General features: G+C 35.5%; 1 protein-coding gene across 1 annotated transcript; it reads left to right on the forward strand.

Annotated features, from left to right (window-relative positions):
- Positions 1–7,371: 7,371 nt before the first annotated feature.
- Positions 7,372–22,723, forward strand: LOC115450440 (cholinesterase 1). The gene is given in 5 exon segments (XM_030178455.2): positions 7,372–7,477; positions 7,674–7,934; positions 13,381–14,137; positions 14,140–14,656; positions 17,959–22,723. Coding segments are annotated over 4 exon segments (1,656 nt in total). The 5' UTR covers positions 7,372–7,477; positions 7,674–7,763; the 3' UTR covers positions 18,170–22,723.
- Positions 22,724–22,795: the final 72 nt, after the last annotated feature.

The raw sequence follows: 22,795 nt of genomic DNA on the forward strand, positions 1-22,795 counted from the left end.
CCAAATACATCACCTTCGTCCTATGCTCGCAAATAAAGTATAATGAATAGGAATACAATTGGATTAATTCATTAGTACATTAGCTAATACATTAACTGGCGATTAATATGCACTAGTTAGATATACATTCGCTAATACATTAACTAATACATTAGCTAATACATCTTAAAAACCGTCTCATGCCTAGAATATTCAAACTAAAAATGTTCACAAAATCTATGCACTAGCGTAGATTATATAATAATAGTAGATGACGCGTAGGGTTAACTTAAGTATAAATAGAAAACAGATTGTCTAGGTTGCCTAAAATACCTGATTTTTTAGGTATATATCTGTCTAAACTAAAAACTGTAGGTAAGAAGCAAAAGACAGTAAATAATAATTATGACAAGTATTTAGTAATCAAATACTTTTTTATTAAAGATAAAGATAGATATATTTAAGAGGAAATAATTTTTCAAAAATACCGTCAGAGACCAATACCAACCGCATGCCTCACTAAACCTTAAAACTGTCAAACGTACCTATTACATCTATATATATAAAAATGAATCCCTATTTCCCTTGGTCACGCCATCACGCGTGAACGGCTGGACCGCTTTCACGATATATTTTTTTTGTTATGTTTGTTATTGTCAGGAGAAGGTTCTTATGAAAGAAAAATTAGAAAATTTAAGAAAACTTAACGACAATTTTAATTTTACATAACTGTCAGTGGTTTGAAATAACTGTTAGCGATCGACAGAATGCGCGCGTGCATACATAGTTAAGACAGGGCCCTTATTCTCTATGATAGTGTAAACGCGTAACGCGGCCGTGTCATGTTATCTTCGAGAAATGTGCGTGGAATGGTATTCTGTAAGCCAAATTTCTATAGTCCTAAACATGATGCGTTGTGTTACGTGCTTGTTACACACTGTCAAAATAACGTGCGCGATAGAGAATAAGGCCCCTGGACGTCTGTCGGGTCAGCTAGTTATTTATAAATATAGTTATTCATTTCCGCGTTTTACATTTTTCTAACTAAGTCTCGTATAGACTGCTTAAATAACAAGGGCGAAGGCTCGATATAACCTGATTCCTGCCGGCTTCCCTTCCATAACTTATGTAAAATCTAATTATCATTGGAACTATTTGCAAACCGCATTTCATATAAGTAGCACCTATATGTTGTGTCTGGTTTCCTGTCGGAAAATGTCCAATGAACTACATATATTGTGGTATATAAATGTGTGTATATTTGTACCTCCTAGCATATCCTATCGTGTGACTATTTTAAGGACATTGAAGCCAATATAAGGGCTATTATGTATAATGTAAAAAGTTGAAATATCTATGATTTTTTATGTTTACGCGAATATTAGACATTGAAATAAAACTATTTTGCAGTTGACCTCAAAGGTTGCAAAGTCTTCTAAACGTCAGGAGAAAATTATTATATAAAATCCGCAAAATAGTTTTATTTCAATGTAGTAATATATATTTTATATGGTGTTGCTACTAAGCATGCGGTCAGGGTATTTACCATCAGTCAAATAACTTGCTTGAATCGACCTACCACCTACTGAAATGCAAGTATGTTCACCAGCCACTGTTACCATAATACCATAATGGATAACGATTATTTGGGTTACTACGTATATAGTCAAAAATAACACTCAATGGCATACCGATTGGAAACTGGTTATACAAATCGTTGCTAGGTCAGTAAAGTGGGTGACAGCGGCCTTGCGAGTACAAGGTCGCGTGTTCGATCCCCGACGATACATTAATGGCGTGACACGTGGGAGTTATTTATAAAAAATATTATATTAGATTCCGAGATGCCCCGGTGGCGTAGTTGTATTACGGTACGACTGCAATGCCCCGGTCTCGGGTTCGATTCCTGAGTCGGCAGTGATATTTGTTTTTTTTACTGAGTATCAACCCGGGGTCTAGAATTTGTGCAAAAAAAAAATACTTGATTATGTATTATGTGCCGACCCCACGTCATAATAATATAAGGCAATCTGTTCTAAAATAATACTTTAGGGACAATAAAGCAAGATAATCGCGAAACAATAACGATTTGATTTATTTTTACAACCGACCACCTACTTCAACATAGGTAAGAGAAACCTGCTCAGTATAACCCCTAGAAATTAACCCAGGATCTGATCTAAACCAAAGAGTCAATCTATTAATAGCTATGCTTAGTAATTACGCGTGTATTTCACAACGGCTGTAGCAAATTGTTCTGGTGTTTCCACATGTTTGCAATGCGGACGCGCTTCCTTTGCGCGTATTGTACTCAGTTCAGACCAATATCCTTAAAACTTGATACACGAAGATACCACATTAGGTTTACTATCATTTGTTAAGGGTTAAATACATTGAATCACCGAATATTCCCTTTTCAAAGTAGGATAAGCAGTGCAGCAGGACGCCCGCTTAGAATCTTTTTTTGGGATAAAATTTAACATTGGTATGTCAATTGAAAAATATAAGATTATCCTATGAAAAGATTTTCCATGCCCATGATTTTTTTTTTTAATTTTCCGTCGAAGTCGGTCTACACCGACTACGAACTGCTACCAGTTTCTAAAATAAGCCTGGGGCGTAGACAAGGCCCCCTTCCTACAATCGTTAACACTAACGTTATGTATGAAAATGACATATCGTAGCAATAGACTTATCATAATAAAAGTAATATGAAGAATCTTCAACATCGATAACGCCATCAGCTTGCTTAAAGTAATAATAAGAAGCTGCATCATTCCTGAAAAATATAACGTATTTTCGTCTTCATAACGCGAGCGGAACTGCGAGGAAAAGCTAATATTTTTCTAAATAGTCCACCCCAAACAGTTCAGCGCCAGAAACCCCGTTGCGAAATAGCAATACACTTATAACTGTCTATTTATGTCTAATCGTTGCCTAATAGATCTTTAACGTCACGTAAATCAATTTATTAGCATGTTAGGCATTGGGATTAATTATCGTTATGTGGGAGGTCGTAGGCAGACACGTTCCGTCTATTTCTGACGTCAATTGTATTATGCACGCAGTTTTGTTGCGGTTTGTATATATAGAAAATAATCTACAAAGTATACATCATTCACGTGACTTTAACAGCATCTACCGGGCTTTACCGCATATACGTTCTTATCCTGTTATATACTTCATAACACACTGTCGCAACAATTAATCATCCAGAACATTTATAACTAATATTCATACAGTCGAAAGGCATCGAGATCAATAACAATAAACAATAGCTCCGAGTTAATTGTGCCGTAAACTGAGATTACGCCGTTGACAGTAGTTAATTAATTTGGTAAGAGCACGCCAGTTGAGCCAGAGTGAGAAAATAGACGTTCCGCATTGAAGGATATTTTAGCCAGCCGAGCATTATATTTCTGTTTTGGGGTGTTCAGTACACAGGGAATTGTAGTGGTAAGGACGCAACAAATGTCTCCCCTAGCGCAGCGCAGTGCATATTTAGAATAGAAAATAGACTGAACAATATCAATATTGACAACTCTGCGTGTAGACTGGAGCATTTGCCTGAGCACTACAATGTAAAGTACCGTTCTTATGAATGGTACAATACAGGTAAAGGAAGCTTCCAAAAGCATTTCCATGTAATGTACCATTCCTGCGAATGCTCTACGTTCGACGTAATGTTCAAGGCGAGTCAGCATTAACCTGGAGTTCACTCACTCTGGGTTGCCCGCACTCGCGCCTTTGCTTGATAAAATGATACACCAATACAGTCATTGATTTTTAAAAGTAGGTAGTACAACTAATCATCAATTGTTGTGCATAAAAGTATAGTTTGATAAAATTTAAAAACGGCGAATGCTCGATGTTCTGTTACAAGTAAATATTAAAGCTACTAGAGTCTATATTGACCTTACAAATTAACAAAACAGTTGAGTATTCTGTAGTAAATTTACGTCAGATTTCAATACGCGATTGCAGATTAATCTCGATAATTATTGATTTATTATTTCACTTTTTATTTCCTTTGTTTTCGAGTAAAGACCTCTATAATTTTACTTCATAATTTTCTATCTTTAGCTTCTTATGACCAGTTTTCAGCTGTTATCTTTTTAATTTCATCGAGCTTTCCCCAATAGTTGGACATCAATTGTTCACATGTGCCACATGGGCAAACCATTTCCATTTTAATTTTTTTCAGTGGCTCAGAGCATCTTTTCTGGTCGGTTTCCGTGTCTGAGTTCCTCTGTTTATGCATACGCATTGCTGAAAATAAACTTTTTTAAAATAAATCTGTAAGCAAGGCAAACAAATTTTATTTTAATTGGTCCGTTTTCGCTATTTATCCGAAGATAGCGATTGGGTTAATTTAATTTAAGGGTTAAGTTAATTTAGTTTAAATCGGCCATTACCATATATCATAGTCTAATGTAACTAAATGCTAAGACAATTCCCTTTCCTGTAAGTTCTGTCCCTATTTAAATGACATTTGCAATGTACAAAGCAATCCATACAATAAGTAGGGTAGAGCGATGCATCACGGCGGGCGATAAGCGCATGAGGCTTGTTTGCATGATAACTAACCTCATGCATATGCATGCGACCACTCGGAGAATACACAACTAACTTGTTGCAGTGATTACTGCCAGTTATTCTGCTTCCAACATATCCACCCCGAGGTGTAATTCGGTGTCCATAATTGAATCCTTTACTTACTTTTTTTATTAAATTGCGAATGTTAAAAGTAATTATTATACGAATTGGAATTGGAATAATTTACAATAATTACCATAAAAAAACATAAGTACCTTTAATTCAATAATAATATAATTATAATGTCATAGTTATTTGTTAATAGCCTGTACCTACATAATTCAATGATTAGAAAAATACGTCGATCGCTTAGTGCGTTGCAGAACAAGTATTAAGCTAAGTTATATTTAACTCAGCTCGGATAAATGAGATATATTTTCATACCTTAAATTAAACTATTTTACGGAATTTTATCGCGGCTTTTTATATTACCATTTTCTCCCGACATTTCGACTTTGCAACCTTTGAGGTCACAAGGGGGACTGAGGTGTTGGTCACCCGCAAAGACAAAATTACAATATCTACCTACATTATACAAATATACAACTTTTTTTATATTTTTATTAACTGTTGATGAGTTGTGTAGGTTTTCATACCTACTTGCGTGTACCGCAAACTATATTCATTGAGAGAACATATTAGGTGCTATGTTTCATTTTCATATTAATATTGACAGTATCTAAATAGTGTATAACATTTTGGAGGGTCATATTAATCATTTTATTTCATAGAGAATAATTACGCTGCATATTGCCCTAAAGAAGGGCTTTAACAAGGGGAGTCCGCAACAAAAAATAATACTAAATAAACAATAATAAATGTCATAAAACATGCAATATACAAAATGTTTATAACTTGACATGCTGATAATTTATCTTTGGCGTCAAGGTTTCTATGATTAATGGTTATCGGTTCGATAATTCTCTGATTGTAACATAACTATGTGAGAAAAGATTAAAAAAACAAGCGAGTTAACGTTGCTTTGCGATTTTCAACACTACGCTGTGTCAACAAAATCTAGTTTTCAAAATCTTGGCTTAATGATGTCATACAATATGTAAGTAGCTATATTTTATAAATACAATTTTTTTTTTTAAAACCTCGTTTTTTTATTGTCGTAAACATAAGAAATCATTATGTTGTAGGTATTTAATTATTCACTCACTTTTTTATACAACGGACGGACTTAACACCTTAGGAATTCTACCAGCCAACCTTTTTTGTTACAAAAATCGTTTTTTATCACTTAGTAATAAAACACGATTGTCTATTAAATGGTGTATAAAAACGTTTCTAAAAATCTTTAGCCGGTTTTAAACATTATTGATTGTTGTTCTGTAAAGCGATGTGAAGGCATTATGCGGATGTCAATGGTTTTAATTATACCAATTATAACACCTGACCATCGTAACACCTTCGACAGTAATTAAGTCACGTGAATAAATTATATACATCAAATTAGTTTCCATAACCAATTATACGTACATTGATTTGTACCTTCGCGATTACAATGAAAAGGAAAAATTATCGCAGGGAATTGCAAGTTGAACATGTTGTATATCAAAAACATTAGCTAAATTTATAAATATCAGTAAAGAAATCAATACGACTTAGATAACTACTGCAATGTAATAATAGAAATTACGTTCTTCGCTGGTGGTAGGATGTATTTTATATCCCCTCGGATAGCGATCATCGTACACAAGGTGTAAAAACCCATCATAGTGGCTCACATAAGTTCGGCGTTCCGGGATCAGCCTGTGTATATCCGGTTCCAGCAGGCCGGCATAATTGTGTCGACTGCTGAGGGGTAATCATCTCTCGCCAGTCGACTTTGTATTGGACCCCACTCCACTTACCATCATGTGCAGTATGGTCATATTTGCCGGCAAAAAAAAAATATCTGACTGCGTAAAGATCATTATAAAATAGATATATTGGTCCTTTTGATACACCACTGAATATAATCGAACAAGTCTATCGCCTCATACACAATTATTTTGAAACTGATTGATGCTTCAATTAAATTGTTAACTCATCTAAGTACAATGGATCAGTTGAAGAGTTATAAAAAGTATTCGCCAATGGTTTTATGAATATACAATATGTGTTCGTAACTGCCTTGGTGGCGTAGTTGTACATGTCCGGTACAATAGCGCTCTGAGGTCCTGGGTTCGAATCCCGGGTCGGGCAAAGTGATATTTGGGTTTTTCTGCTCAGTATCAGCCCGGAGTCTGGAATTTATGCTCGATATGGCGATGGACTCGCCCCCTATCACATCATGGGACGGAACACAGTTGGCAAGTGATTGCCGGGGATACACCTGTGCCTACCCCTTCAGGTATATATGCGTCATTTTGTGTGTGTGTATTCGTAACATACAATGACACAATAAAAGTTAACATTTCGACCTAGTTGCTTTATCTTGTAGCTCCTAACGGAGTCATTGCACGACCTTAATACTACGCATAAACAAACAAGACGACCGATCTTCAAAATAATTACCTTCACAGTTCATAAACATATACACATCACGCTTCAATCCTCAAAAGAATAGGCAGAGGTGCATTCCGAACTCCCGATCTGATACTGGGCATAGAAACAAAATATTACTTTACACGACCCAGGATTCGAACATGGGACCTCAGAGCGATATCGTACCTCGCATGCAATAGTCTTTATACGATGTTACATATTATGGAAAAATATTTGCAGTACATATCAGGATGAAAATTCTTAAAATCAAAAGAAAAGAGAACTGAAAAAAAATAAAGAGCGGACCTAGATATCACTAACATTCAGCTACACAATAAACGCAGAACTCATAGTTGTTGTGACCTTACGTTAGTGCAGACGCGTATTGTGCAGTGAAATAACAAGGATAACTTGGAAAATCACAAATGTAAATTCGATATAACCTTTGAATTAATTAAATAGATTATGTCAATATTACCAAGACTGGCATATCAATTATTATAATATTTTATTTATAAATAATATTATATTATGTCAAGAGGAACTTAATTGTACGCAAACAAAAACATAACTGGCAAGAAACAAAAAATAAAAAAAAATAATATTCAAATTTTATTTTGCAGAAACAACACGCGTTATCGGTGTTCTAAATTGAAAACTTGAATTTTAAAGAACTTGAACGCAAAATGGCCACCTAGTGCAATTAGTTAGATATGAAGTGGTTGGCATTGCTGTCGCTGATTGCAGCGAACCTGGTGCGACTGCCAGCGCCTGTGGTGAGGATCAGCAGCGGGCTCATCCGGGGCAGGGTCAGTGAGAACGGCAAGTTCTATGAGTACCTCGGCATACCTTACGGAACTGTTGACGAGAGGAATCGATTTCAGGTAAGTTTTATCGATTTAGTGCTGTACCTACACCCGTGTCATATTCATGAAAAGAATACAAAATTCGGGTATCTTTTTATAAGTCAAATGGCAAACGATTTTGAAGACTATATTTTAAGTTTTTCGAAATCGTTGGTCAATTCTGTCAAATTGCCTCAACCTCAAGATTATGTCCCAGGGCCCGGAGGCAAGTCCTCAGGTCGGGGGCCACCTCAAGTTGGGGGCCAGGCCACTTTATAGTTATGACTCTCCGTGTAAACCTACACTATAATTGCGTCATATCAAAAAAAACTATTGCGAAAAACACAAATTAACTAAGTCATTCTACGTAACGTTATACGTAGTATCTGGAGACTTGTTCGTTATAACTTGTATACGACCGCATATTGACCTTACGGCCTTGAGACTGAACTCAATGCAGTAATTAAATATTGACATTTTCGGACTGTGTAATACGGAGTATTAACGGAAGGTCCTGGGTTCGAAAGCCACTTCGAATGTCAATGGTTTTTTATTGGAATTGTATAACAAAACGAGCTCGCTCGTCTGATCGTAAGAAATATAACCGCTTATAACCAGAACAGTATCTAGAACTTTGAATTGCAAAGTACTGCGTAGTACAAGACTGCGCTTAACTTGAGCCATGAGATGTTTTTACAATTCAATATATTTAATAGCGGCGAGCTTAAGATGCAGACTTAAATTTGACAACATCTCAACTCCCAACTAATATTCGCATTAATTATAATTACTATCACAAAAGAACTTATTAAAAAAAATTATACCGCCTTCAAAAAACACTAAAAACCAAAAAAATATTTAACATTATCTCGGAGTCGATGACTAATTACAATTGCTAGTTATCGTACATTTATCTAAACTAGACCACACGGGAAGTACCAGCTTTCAAATAAAAAAGTATCATCGAAATCGGTTCACTCAGTCAAAATCGAACCTCCTCCCTTTTTTAAGTCGGTTAAAAATAATGTAACTTGCTTTTGTTGTTATAATGATGAGAAATAAACACAACACCTAATACAAAAGAATCATTAAAATCATATTTGATTTAAAAGCATCCACTTCTCTGTGACAAAGTCCAAGGTCCACCAACAATATTGTTAACTAGGTTTTGCTCCTGGCTTCACCCGAAAGAAAAAAATCAAAAAAGACCTTGAACCATTGTAGCCATCTGAAGAATGCTGAAACTAGGGGCGGAGTGTGAAATTTTTTCGAAAAGGAACCCAACACAATATATACGTAGGTACTAACATACATAAATGTGGTCTGCAAATCATTCTGATGATAATTAGATTTTATATAAATTACGAAAGGGAAGCCGGTAGGCATCTTATTAGAAAATCACATAATAAAAATAATTTGTTGCCTATAGAAGTAATTTAGCCCTTCAACACTGACCGGCGACATCTAATTAAAAAATCAGATATTAATAACCATTTATTTCTTACAGAAGTAATTTAATGGGATAAAAAGTAATATATGTTTTAATCCAGGAAATGATCCACGTGTTTGCCAAATTGCATCGAAATCGTTTCAGCAGTTTCTGAGTTTACTTCTAATAAATATTCAAACACAAAAATGTCATAATCTTTTGCATTTGTAATATTACATACTATATATTACTATATAGTATGAGTATAACGAGTATAAGAAGTAAGATACATTAACACTATAAGATTATTTATGTTAATATTAAATTAGCAACATTCAACAATAAAGCGGGGTACATAATATTTTATAGTCCCGTGCAAGTTTAACATTATAACTTAATTAATAAATAATTATATAACATAAATACCAGCCATCGTAATAACAACAAATTGTAATTTATATACAAATTAATAACGTTTATTTCAAGGTAAACTTCGATTAACATAGACTCCGCAAATAAAGTAATAATTTGAATAATCAACGTTCTACTAAGATCCTGTTAAATGCATAATACCGAACATGAAGATGTTTTTATTATAATTTAATATGATCTTTTTTTTTTAATTGCTTTGAATGACGAGATAAACTTGCCGTTCGCCTGATGGTAAGCGATACGGCCACGCATATACAGTAGAAATACTATCCAACACCTTGAATTACAAAATATTATTTGGTATTCCACTGCGTTCGCCATCCTAACACATGAGATGTAAGTCTTATTATGTCCAGTAGTTACACTGGCTACTATGTCCTTCAAACTGGAACACAACAGTGACTTCACACTATTGCTTGGCGGTAAAAGTAGACATTGCGGCGGTACCTACCACCAGTAATCAGTGGTATCTTTACGAATCACAAGTAGAAATAGAGTTTGCGTTCCAAATATACAAATTATATTTGTGGCTCTACATACAGTTGTAGGGCCTGCTGAATAGTAAAGAAGTAATTTTTTCAAACTGTAAGATGTCTTTTCGGATGACCAACACCTCAGTTTGCCCCGTGACCATGAATGCTGCAATATTCGAAACGTAGAGAGAAAATTACTTATAATATAAAAACCGTGATAAAATCCGAAAACCAGTTTCATTTCGATATCTAATCTTCGCGTGAACATAAGAAATCATTAGGAATAGGAAAAACACATTTTTTTTAAACCTACAAGCATTAATCGTTATAATCCATAGCATGGTTAATTCTGGCGATAGTCTCGAAGTTTCTTGTTGATACGATATGCTAATGACATTGTCGTTTGCAAAAAAAAGGTGGCTGCCATCTTAACTTATGATAAATGCTATCGTTTATTCTACTATAATCAACTATTAACTATTTAAGCAAATTATAACAACTTTGTCGATATCCGCATAGTTATATACATATTATATACCAAGGCTATCTGTGACTGTAGCTAGCCTAGGCTGTGACTGTTTCGGAGTGTCAGGAAGTTAGCGGAATGATACCAGGAAAGGACTTAAAGCTGGTTCTGTGCCTGATTTCTCTCCGCTCATGTCGGATTGCTATCTCACCAGCCTTTGAGGGGGAAAGAATAGAGATGACACCTGCTTATTGCGCAGACACTTGTCCACTATATCTCCTGCGTACCTGGCTGAACTCCGTTGAGCTTGGCCGCCCTGGCCGTAATTCGTCTAGAAGGGATTCATAGCACCTAGAAAAAGAAATAGGAAGTAAAAGCGTCCTAGTCCAGACACAGCAAATAGACTGTGACTCTTTAACTCGGAGAAATCCATTTACAAATTTCTGCCGAATTTCCAGTCTAAACCGTCGTAGAGAATAAAACCCCGCCATACTACACCCCTTCCTTTAAACAGAAGGTCCTTTGGCTGTTTCTCACACCAGTCAATAGGTGAGACAGCGAAAGTTTACTTGAGAATTTTGTGTAATCACAAATAATACATTTATAGTTTACACATGGATGAAACACGCAAAAATAGTTATTGAAATTAGGAAAACCAATCCAACACCCAGTCTTTAGCTCATGTATGCCGTCACTAAAGTAATAGACGATTGCTTGCAGTTTTTAATATAAATTTTAAATAAAAACACAACCGTATAATCAAATGTTTTACTGATTAAACTCGTATCACTAGATTGCAACAGAAATGATAAATAGTTTTATGAATACTAATTGTTTTAACTACAAAATAGCCTTTGTATCAATTATAGAATATGTATCATGAACTAAAATGCTTCTTAGAACATTTTAACGGGATGGAAAATTAGGTATTTGCAGAGGCGGCTGTAGGAGGACCGAATCGGGCTCCCGTGGTCCCTTGGAGGACCTTTTTACGATCTTTCTGACGAAACTATTATAGCCGGGGACCTATTCTTTGCTCCGTCCAGGAGTCACGTCGTTTAGGGCCAAAACCGAGTATTTGTATTATTTTTTTATTACATTCCGAGCTGGTGCATATGTTATGAACGTTACATTATCTGTTATTGACATTTAATTTTTTCTTGTATAAATTGCCAATATTAAATTAAGGAAGAGAATATTTACTGTATTCTTGTTCAGCGTTTTTGCTTATTACGGGGTGCTTCAAACCAGTTATATAGCTAAGATTTTCGTAATTTATAAGAACTAAGAAGCACTTCAGTGTTAGAAATAAGGTGTTACAATTTAACTTTTCCTCGTGAAATAGCATTAACATTATATCTATCTATCTATATTAGATCACAAATTAAAGGAACAGGTTTAACACATCAATTAAAGTAAAAATAGCACCTATTAAAACAATGAAAAATTTCGATTCGAAATTAGAAAAAATATTTGAGTTTTTACAAAGTTAAAGTAAAGCAAAGATGACTGCTTCAATAAACATCACTTTTATAAATTCACCCACCTTTCAGTGCAAGTTCTTTTTCCTAACGCATCCCGCAACACTTCCAAATTTATTTTGGGCCAACCCAGACACCAGACGTTACGATTGGACAATTGTTTCGTAGTGTTGTGAAGCGCGACCTTCAGACTTATTCCGGAACCTTGAACATTGCAACATTAGACAGCACTTGGTTAAATCTGACCATGTAATGAGATAAAAAATACTATGAAAGATTTTTGCGTGTCGAAATTTTCGGGGTCTAGTATCAGCTATTTTTGAAAATTAATTACTAGACTCAAATACGAAATATCGTCTGGGTTATTGCTACTTTGTCTATATAAGTATACCTTCAGGCAATATTGTGCAAGCACTGATTTCTTCCAGACCGAAGGTTACCTACGGTTTGCCACGCTCATTTTTATTCAGTTATGTAATTGGTAGGTAATCTGACAAAAAGGTAAATTCGCGCTACTCTATAAGTTTCCAAACTAATATATAAAGCTGAAAAGTTTGATCGTTTGACCGCGCTAATCGCAGGAACTACGAAATTATTGTTTTGTTTTTTCACTGATAGGAAGCTACATCACTCATAAGTGCTATAGGCTACTGTTTATCACATGAAAATGACAAGCGGGACTTTTATACCGGAAAAAAAATCACACAGCCAAAACCTAGTCACAAATAAATTTATTACTAACCTGTAAATCGAACCAAGGACTGTATTAACTGTCGTATAATAACGATTTAAATAGATAAAGAAAAAAAATTTTTTTAAGGGAACTGATAAAAACACCAACAAAGTTAAAATGCGAAAAAAAACTTTAAACGCAGCTTAAAAACAATAAATATGCGTTAGCGACTTAAATGTAAATGATAGTATATCAAAATTATTTTCAGTTTCCGCGTAAAAATCAAAACAATGGCTTGAAATCAACAACTTTCAATAAATATTTAATGTATTCTTGAAAACACTTCACTTTTAAAAATACACGCGGAAATCTTGTCTATATTTGTTGTTCAATAATAACAAACTAAATATAACTATCCAATAAATACAAAAAATGTAAATACCTTCAAATTCTTTTTTTGTGATTTGAGAAATTATTTTTAGTAAATCATCACTATATTGTGATAATAAAATTATTTTTTTTTATTTTCAGGCACCGCTTCCACCTCCAAAATGGGACGGTATCTTGGACGCCCAGAACGAAAACACGTGGTGCCCACAAAAACCAATGGGCATTTACATCGGCGAACCGAACTGCTTGAAACTGAACATCTACGTGCCAGTCCAGGCTAGAACTAAGCTGTCAGTCATGGTCTACATCCACGGCGGGTGCTTCTTCGGCGGAACGGCCTCCCCATTTTTATACGGTGGGGACTTCTTCGCGGAAAATAATGTTATTTTTGTCGGGATAAACTACAGACTGAGTGTGGAAGGCTTCCTCTGCCTTGGCATCAAAGAAGCGCCAGGCAACGCTGGACTTAAAGACCAGATAGCAGCTCTGAAGTGGATTCAGAAAAATATAGCCAATTTTGGTGGAGATCCAAACAACGTGACCTTATTTGGGGAAAGCGCAGGCGCTGTTTCCACGTCTTTTATGATTCTTTCGCCAGCTGCTAGAGGCTTATTCCATAAGGCAATACTACAGAGCGGGTCTTCGCTCGCCCCCTGGGGTCTACAACACGATCCGTTAAAGACTGCTAGTACTTTAGTAAGGAAATTCGGTTACTACACTCTCGATCCTTACGAAATTCACAGTATTCTATCAAATAAGACTGCCAAAGAATTAATTAGTGTATTGAATAATGAAGATAAGTATTGTGTGGCTGATGAGCTGATATTTGTACCGTGCGTGGAAAATGAACTCGATGGGGTTGAGCCGGTCATTACTGAGTATCCGAGTGAGGTTATCAAGAGAGGAACTACACCAAAGTCCCCATGATCATAGGATACACTGACAATGAAGGCATATACTTCGTATCAGCGGATTACGGCACTAGCTATAAGAACAATTCGAATATTGACATCATGACGAATTTGCAGCCCGACTTGGAGTTTCCAAGCATCTGGGACAAAAACTGTACTGCCGAAAGGCTCCAGAGACACTACTTCTCATCATCAGACGATGATGAAATGATTATGAACGTGGTGAATTTGTATTCGGACGTGCATTTCAAGTTCCCGTTGATTTTGGAGTCGGAGATGTATGCGAGGACAACAGACCAGCCAATTTACTACTATCTGTTCAAGTATAGTGGAACGATAAACATGCCGAAGATTATCTCAGGGTTTGGGCTGACGAGGGGCGCATCTCATGCTGACGAACTGTTCTATATGTTCAAGCCACACTCCTTCCCGCTGCCTCACAGATATCTAGAGAACTCCATGATCAACCGCATGGTGATGTTGTGGACCAACTTCGCCAAATACGGGTGAGTAAATACGTCAATTGATTAATTTGACGTTTCGAAGACATATCCCTATTTATTTTTATCCCACTCTCATGAAGGCTTAGGGGTCAGCTTAAACAGTGTATCAAGCAAGTTGCATTTTTAGCTTGGTTTTTAAGATCAGCTATCTGCCTAACAACAATGATCTCTAGAAGATTCCAAGAAAAATCTGATAAGAAACTTAATTAATAAAAATAATACAAAAATGAACTGGTCATTCATAAAATGTTATTATATTTGCCAATGAACTTTGTTTTTATTATGCTTTTTTACATAAACTACGTTAATTAAATTTACATTTTATGCATACATACATAAATTATTCTAATGCACACATTAAACAATACATAAGTAAAATATTATGTTATTAGTTCATGTAAATAATTTATTAATAATGTTGCCAATTAAAAGGCGAAATTATTTATTTTATAAGTCATTGACATTGATGAGGAACAAGGAATCCGATTAGCCGAGCAAAGTTTCTTTCTTAATAAATAAATCTGTTTTTACGTAAACAATGCGCAAATTGTAGGTCACTGATGCGCAAGATTAAAGTTAGCACTAATAGTACAAACATGTGTGCACATACGCTAGACTGTGCCTATGTGAACCCTTGCTGCAGAATACATGCTCTGCCATGAAGAATGCAGTAGTGGACACATTGTTTATTGCCTTACTAACAAAAATATAAGCATCGTTTACTAACCCAAACGAGTCTACGTTACTTGATAAATAATAATAATAAAGTAGACTGGAGCCTAAATAAAATACCGATCAAAGATCGTTGTTCGTGGTAGTATATATTTAATATCCTCCCGGATAGCGACCACCGTACACAAGGTGTTAAAACCCGCCATAGTCCACGTAAGTGTGTCGCGTTCCGGAATCAGCTTGTGTATATCCGGTTCCAAGAGACTGGCATAATTGTGTCGACTGTCAAGGGGTAATCATCTCTCCACTTACCATTAGGTAGTGGGGTTACTTAGCCAAGCCGGTAAAAAAATAAATAAAAAAAAACTCTTAAAATATAATCCCGTAACAAAATTTTGCGAAATTCGTTTTCGGTAACATTGTATTCACGATAATTCATTGCCACGCCAAATATGAAAGCGACATTGGATTCTTTTGTTACGCTGCACTAAGAGTTGACCTATGCTTGTAACATGTAATGTATGTGTAGTCCGACCAGGATAATAAAAAACACTGCTGTGGACGGACTCCTTTTAATTTCTTGCTTTAGTGTTACTTTATACAAAAATATCAGCCCTGTATTATTATAATGTCTCAATGCTGGGTACGGGCCTCCTATACTACTGAGAGGGATTAGGTCTTTGTCCACCACGCTGGTCTAGTGCGGATTGGTAGACTTCACATACCTTGGAAATCCTTATAGGGAACTTCTAAGGTATGCAGGTTTCCTCACTATGTTTTCCTCATAATGTAAATTTTGTCAGTACTAAAAACTTGTTCCTTATTTGACGACCGGACGACAGGTTTATTTTTCCTGGTGAGGGTTATAAATTAGCCTAGCCAAGATAAACTTTGCCTAGGTACGCTTACTAATACGCTTCAAAGAGTTTCTATTGAATCAGGCGCCCAAATTTAAACAAAATATAGTTACAAGATGATATAAATAATAATAAATTTATGACTATAAGTATAAATATATAATAATGCCACTAAATGGCGATCAATTCAGAACCTAAAAAAGATTTCGACGTCTGAAACTAGCAATAAATCAACAAAACAGAATAATTTAGTAGTCGTACGTGCCGGAGAGCCGTGTCTGAAGTTTGAACACACCCCACATAATGTAAGGCATCTGGCTTGGGACATTCACAAAAACTAAATGCAGACTGTCCGATGAATATTTATATTATTTGTAGTTTTGATCCTGGAGGTCTCATGTGTGAAAATCCATTTGCAGTTATGACCAGTGCATTTCTGCTAACAGATGTACAATTTAAATATATTGTAGCTGTTTTTTGCATGTCACGTAGAAACGACTCAACAGATTTAGATGCTTTAACGTTATATAAATGTCAATTAATTTCATCTTACTAATCACCTTTTTATTAGTAACCTACTCAGAATCCATTCATGTTTTTTTATTTCCAACTAAATAGCGTAAGAAAGAGAGAAAAGAATAACAAAATCAGCTACAAAAAAATTAACGAGATGTGGAAAGAAAAATGTAAATAAAATTCCACGCGGATGGCATCAATGACACAGCCTACATTAAATCTGTACTAATATATAAAGCTGAAGAGTCTGTTTGTTTGTTTAAATGAGCTAATTTGCTGGTGGAATGATATATTTTATATCCACCCGGATAGCGACCATACACAAGGTGTTAAAACCCGTCATAATGGCCGACGTTAGTGTGTAATCATCTCTCGTCAGTCGACATTCTATTGGACTCCACTCCACTTACTAACAGGTGCTGTGTCGTCACTTTGCCTTGCCCGCATAAAAAGCTCAGAAACTACTAAATCGATATTGAAAAGTATTTCACCAATAGGAAGCTACATTTCCTGGAGTATATGCTTCTTTATATAAAGCGGGCCTTTTATCCTGGAAAAAACATTTCACGCGGACGAAGCCGTGAGCAATAGCTAGTCTTCTAATAAAGTGAATCATCTAGAAGAATTGCGTAATGATAAGATGTGTGACAGGCCTCGACGCCCGTGTCACTGCAACTGGTTTCAAGCCTGTACGTGGCATGTGGTCTTGACCCGCAGACATTGACACGCTTTTTGACGTCACTTTGCTCTTACCTGGTCTTGGAAATATTATTCACTCAATACTAAAACGATGTCTAACATGAAGTATAGGAAACCTTTATTGTTAAAAACAAGAGAAATAGTATAAGATATGTTATCTATTTAGACAAACTGTGGCATGCCGCAAGCGAAGGGTAAAATGAATCTAAAGGTATCCTGATGCAAAAAAGGCCTTGGTTTACATATCAAGGTCAATTTAACAGAAAACAAAAACTAAGCCAAACGTAAATAAACCTAAAAGCGAAGCTGGTAGGAATCGGGTTGTATGAACGTTTCCCCACTGGCATACAGTGACCTCTCTTCTTGTGTTAACAGTTACGAGCCTCACCATAACATTGCTAAGCAAAGTTCTTTCATGAAGGCTTGGCCGTAATCGTACCAAACTGATTCAATCTGTGTCGGTACCTATCAGTATGCAGAATAGAAGAAATTTCACTCGGTTCCAAAAATCCCGAACCCTTTACATCCGTTAACAATACCAAAATTAATTTCCATTTCCAGGGATCCAACACCAAAGCCAACGCGTCTACTACCCTTCCGCTGGCGCCCGAGCCGGGAAGCGAACCCGAGAGCGCTGGTCATCGATTCAACCATAACCACTGCGCCCATGTGGGACCAAAGCTCTGTCAGAGTTTGGAACGACACGTACTCTAAATACAGAAGAAAGAATTACGGGTTTAAAGATTACGCCATTAAGTATATGAAAAGATGATTCGTGTATACATTACATAGTTATACCAGCCCAGCATTATACAGGGTCAATTTGATATTGCGTTACTAAATGAAACCACGTACTAGTTTTCTGGAAAATAACATTTCACAAGAAGTTATTCGAATCGTAGATAAAATAAAAAGGTATAAATATTGACAAAAATAAATACAGTAAAAAAATACTGATATTACTCTAAGAAAATATGTCACAGCGGTAACATAATATTTTAAGTTAGAATACACTCAATCCACAAACCACATTCGCACTAAACTACAAAATAATAAAAATCTGAAAAATAAAACTAGCATTTTTGATTTAAATATTTGTTGTTTATGAATGTTTTGTCAGTGTTAGCAGACATAAAGACAAATATGGTATTCATTTTTAACGCAATTTCAAAATAACCCTGTATACTAGCAATTGCTGGGCACGGGCCTCCTCTACTACTGAGAGGGTTTAGGCGTTAGACCACGCTGATCTAGTTCGGATTAGCGACTTGACATACCTTCGAAATTCCTATAGAAAACCTCTCGAGTATAATTTACTAAGAATACACTAAACTTTAGAATACACTAAACTTTTACTGTTCATAGTAACTGTTCTTTTGGTCTACATTATGTTTTTATTTATAGCCTCACAAAACTGGTTGATACACTAATTGTTATAATATAACTATATTACGTTGAATATACAATATCAAATTACTGCATACAAAAAAATATGACCTACACAAATAAGAAGCAAAACGAAAAACGAAAATTGATGTATTTAGAAAATATTTATTTATAATATTTAAACACGCTTTTTTTAAATACTTTGGCAATTCTTTTTGGCTTACAGCTCATAAGGAAACTAAATGTAAATCTTACATCTAGGTAATAAATTAAAAGTATATATTGTAACAGTAACTTTTCATACGACCAAAACGGTTCGCTCCATGACAAAGAAGGCTGCAGGACCTTCGAAATATCGCGCCGGGAACAAATTATCGCCATAAAACAGTTTAGTTTCAATTAAAAGTATTCTAATTATTTTTCCCAGAATCCGATAGGTTGAATAAATCCCTAATTTTCGGTTCTTTTCTCTGCTTGTTTTACTTTCCCAAAACGGGTCGGTTTTTTGTCCACGGGTAGGATTTAATGTCCACAGAAAATATTAATAAGTGGGATATTTGGTGATAGCGGATTCTAGTCGCCGGGTTATTTATTGGTTCATTCATTTGTTGTGATATATTGTCATATTACATTACATACATTGATAAAACACTGTTGAAATAATTTTTATTTTTATTTATTCCAAACAAAATTAACAATATTACATATAAATCAAAAAAAGTCAACAAAAAAAATTGAACTAATTGCAATTTGAATAACACGCAACCACAACATGCGCTAGATTAAAAAAAAAAAATAAAAGTATTAAAATGAAAAATCAGATCAACAATATTAATCTAAATTTAAAGTTAGTAGATAATTATTATGAATCCTTTACATAACATTTTTATCAAGTTGCATCTTCGTCCGCGTGTATGTATTGTGCCGGATAAAAGTTTCTACAAGAACAGTTTCTTATTACTAGATGAAAATCTGCTTGACGACTTCAAAGGGTTAGGTGTATTGCGTAACTACTAGTATTGGGTCTCTGGCTCGAATTCCAGGTCGGGCAAAGTGATAATGTCTTTTTCTACTCAATATTAACCCGGATTCCTTGCTCGATATGGCGATAGTCTCGACCGTTATCACATCATGGGACTAAATACCCAAAGTGGATGCGAAAGTTGCATCTCTGCGTACCCCTTCGGAAGTAAAAGAGGTACGTGTGTTGGAAAATTAATCTGAGATTTTTAGTAAATTATCTATATGAAATACGTCGATCCGTAATTGAAACTAAGTTAATTTTGATACGTCTCTACTTTCCAGAGATTATCCCTATAAATCACAAACATTGCCTCTATAGTAATATAAATTGAGTAAATATTCTCTCTAAATTCCATCATGCCAGTAACACCAAAATACATGTCAAAATTTAGAAAATTCAAAGTAAATCAAGCACAAAGCGAGTGGTTATTCCAACCGACCATTAATATGTGTACACGAAATCCCTGTGCAAATTTCAACCGAAATCGTTCAAAAGGGAATATAATGTTTGTTGAGGGTTGGATCAAACGGCCAGTGCGTTACAATGTACATCGTGCACGATACAGTCAACTACTAACCGTGTAGAAGGAGCTTTTATTAAACCAGTCAAACTTGATGGTAAGTGACCATCAAGTAATCGTACTCACCTTCCTCTGTCTGATTCGATTCTAATATTGATTAATTTTAAGCATTTTGCGAAAAAAAATACTTTTGAATATATAAGGACCGTGCAAATCTTGTTAGAAAAACTCAAACACAAGCTTTCCTGACTTAGAATTTGAATCCGAAGTCACACATGCTGCTACTAGATTAAAAATACAACTAATCGTATTGAAAAAGACAAGGTTTTTTATATCACCCCACACTGAAATGCAGGCTTTGTGTCGAGGGTATCATGGGATGACACGATACTCCTTTGGTCCTTACAACCCAAGCCTAACAGAAATATAACTAGATCAATAATTTTTTGAGAATAAATCCACAATTTACGACTTACAACCATTTACACCACCTACAGCCTTACTTCTCAGTGATATTTTAAATGCGAAAGTTTGTGAAATGTTTATATGTTTGTTAAAAGTAAACGCAAAAACATCTGAACGGATTTGGATGAAATTTGTCACTCGCATGGATTATGATCTGGATTAACATATAAGCTTTATATCTTGGCAATTTTCTTCCATAGATATAATGGACTATTTATGAAATTTTGAATAGATGTAGCAGTGAGAAGTTGACATCAATTGGTAGAAAGTTTTATTGTTTTTATTTTATAGGAAGGAGTCATTACGCAAGCGAAGCTACCACCAAGAACACTCAATAAAACATTTGTGAAGTGAAACTTCTTCAGAATCGTTGTGATTTGAAACTCGATGAAACGAAAATGCGTCACGATATTTGAAAAAGGAAAAACATTCAACCAGCCTGCATGCTACATTTTGCATCAATTTATTTGACTACTGTTCTTTACTCAACTGTCGCCAAAGCAACCATTAATACCTTTTTTTTTAATTCATGCTCCTTCTAACCGAGTACACGCTGTAAACCTAATGAAAAGCAAATAGTGCGAGTGGAGGAATAAAAAACCGAGCTATGTTTAGACAGGCGCGGTGTTCACGCCCAATTGAGCTACTGGCCGACCGCTTTGTTAAAAGTCTAGCGTTTCGATACAGACCTTAGTGAAAACGAATGTATGGTAAGGTAGTGACCGAAAATCAGCCTCCTAACAAGGCCCAGTGGCTTTTGTTTTTTTCATTTGTTGCGAATACATACTACGTAGTAGTAGTGATATGTTGCAATTCAATCAGCGTTCTCTTTATATTTTTTCATGAAACGATTTTATAGAAATTTTAAAATTAGGTGGGCCTTCAACGGTTCCTTTACCTTAGTATATCAATTTATTTTGATACTATGTTACGAAAAATACACAATTTAAGAGTAATACGAAAAGGCATCGAAAGTCAATTATTCAGATTCTGATATGTCTAGGATAGACGCAACTAGTGTTTTCAGTTTACTTCCGAGTGTTTTCTATCCTATTATATTTTAAGTAGTCTTATCATTCCTAGAATATGTATTGTACTATCAGTTTTGGACATTTTGTGCTCACTAAATCTATATTCTATAATTCATCAGTTGTCTTAACACATTTGTCTGTTCCTCTTACATTTCTAATCAAACTATTTAAGAGAAGATACGCTCAACTTTACGAATACATTTAGTCGTATGAAGTGCGAACAAAAACAGGTAGCGGTAAACTCATAACCTCCGCCACGTCGTAAATATGCGGAATAGCGCGTTAACACGACAACTAACAAAAGGCAAAAAGCGTTCTACATAGATAATGCTAAGTAATAATTTAAAATGAACAATATACATAAATCGCGAGGGGCCGCCCCTCCAGCGCCCCTCCCGCGCCCCTCCCGCGCCCTCGGCCGTCACAAACGGGCAAGTTTTCAACTTACATTGAGAGTGCTCCCGCCGGCTGTTTGTGCGTCTGTCAACTATGTTAATAGCGAAAACTTTGGTGCAGGTGCGGAATTGGTTAGCGATAGGGGGATCATACCTCACCATTGTTCAAAAAACAAACACACATCGCGTCTTTATCTCCGAAAAGGTAGGCAGTGATGCAAAGGGCAATTGGTATTCGCCAAGTGTGTTCCGTTCCACGATGTGATAGCGTGCGAGCCTATCGCTGTTTCGGGCATAAATTTTATACTCCGGGCTGACGGTGAGCAGCAAAACACAAATATAAATATTACTTTGTCCGACCAGGGACTTGAACCGGGGAGCTCAAAGCAGTGGTAGAACGGAGCACCCAATACAACTAGGCCACCAAGGCAGTCTCCAATGATTCATTCATTTCTTGAAATTGACAATTGATATTTTGCGTTCAAATAAAATTTTCATAATTCAATATTTTTTATTTCAGAATGTATTGTTTACATTATTTTAACACAATTCAACGGGTAAAGTTCTACCGCATACC

The sequence above is a fragment of the Manduca sexta genome, chromosome 16 (genome assembly GCF_014839805.1).
Source record: "Manduca sexta isolate Smith_Timp_Sample1 chromosome 16, JHU_Msex_v1.0, whole genome shotgun sequence".
In the NCBI taxonomy this organism is placed as follows: Eukaryota; Metazoa; Arthropoda; class Insecta; order Lepidoptera; family Sphingidae; genus Manduca; species Manduca sexta.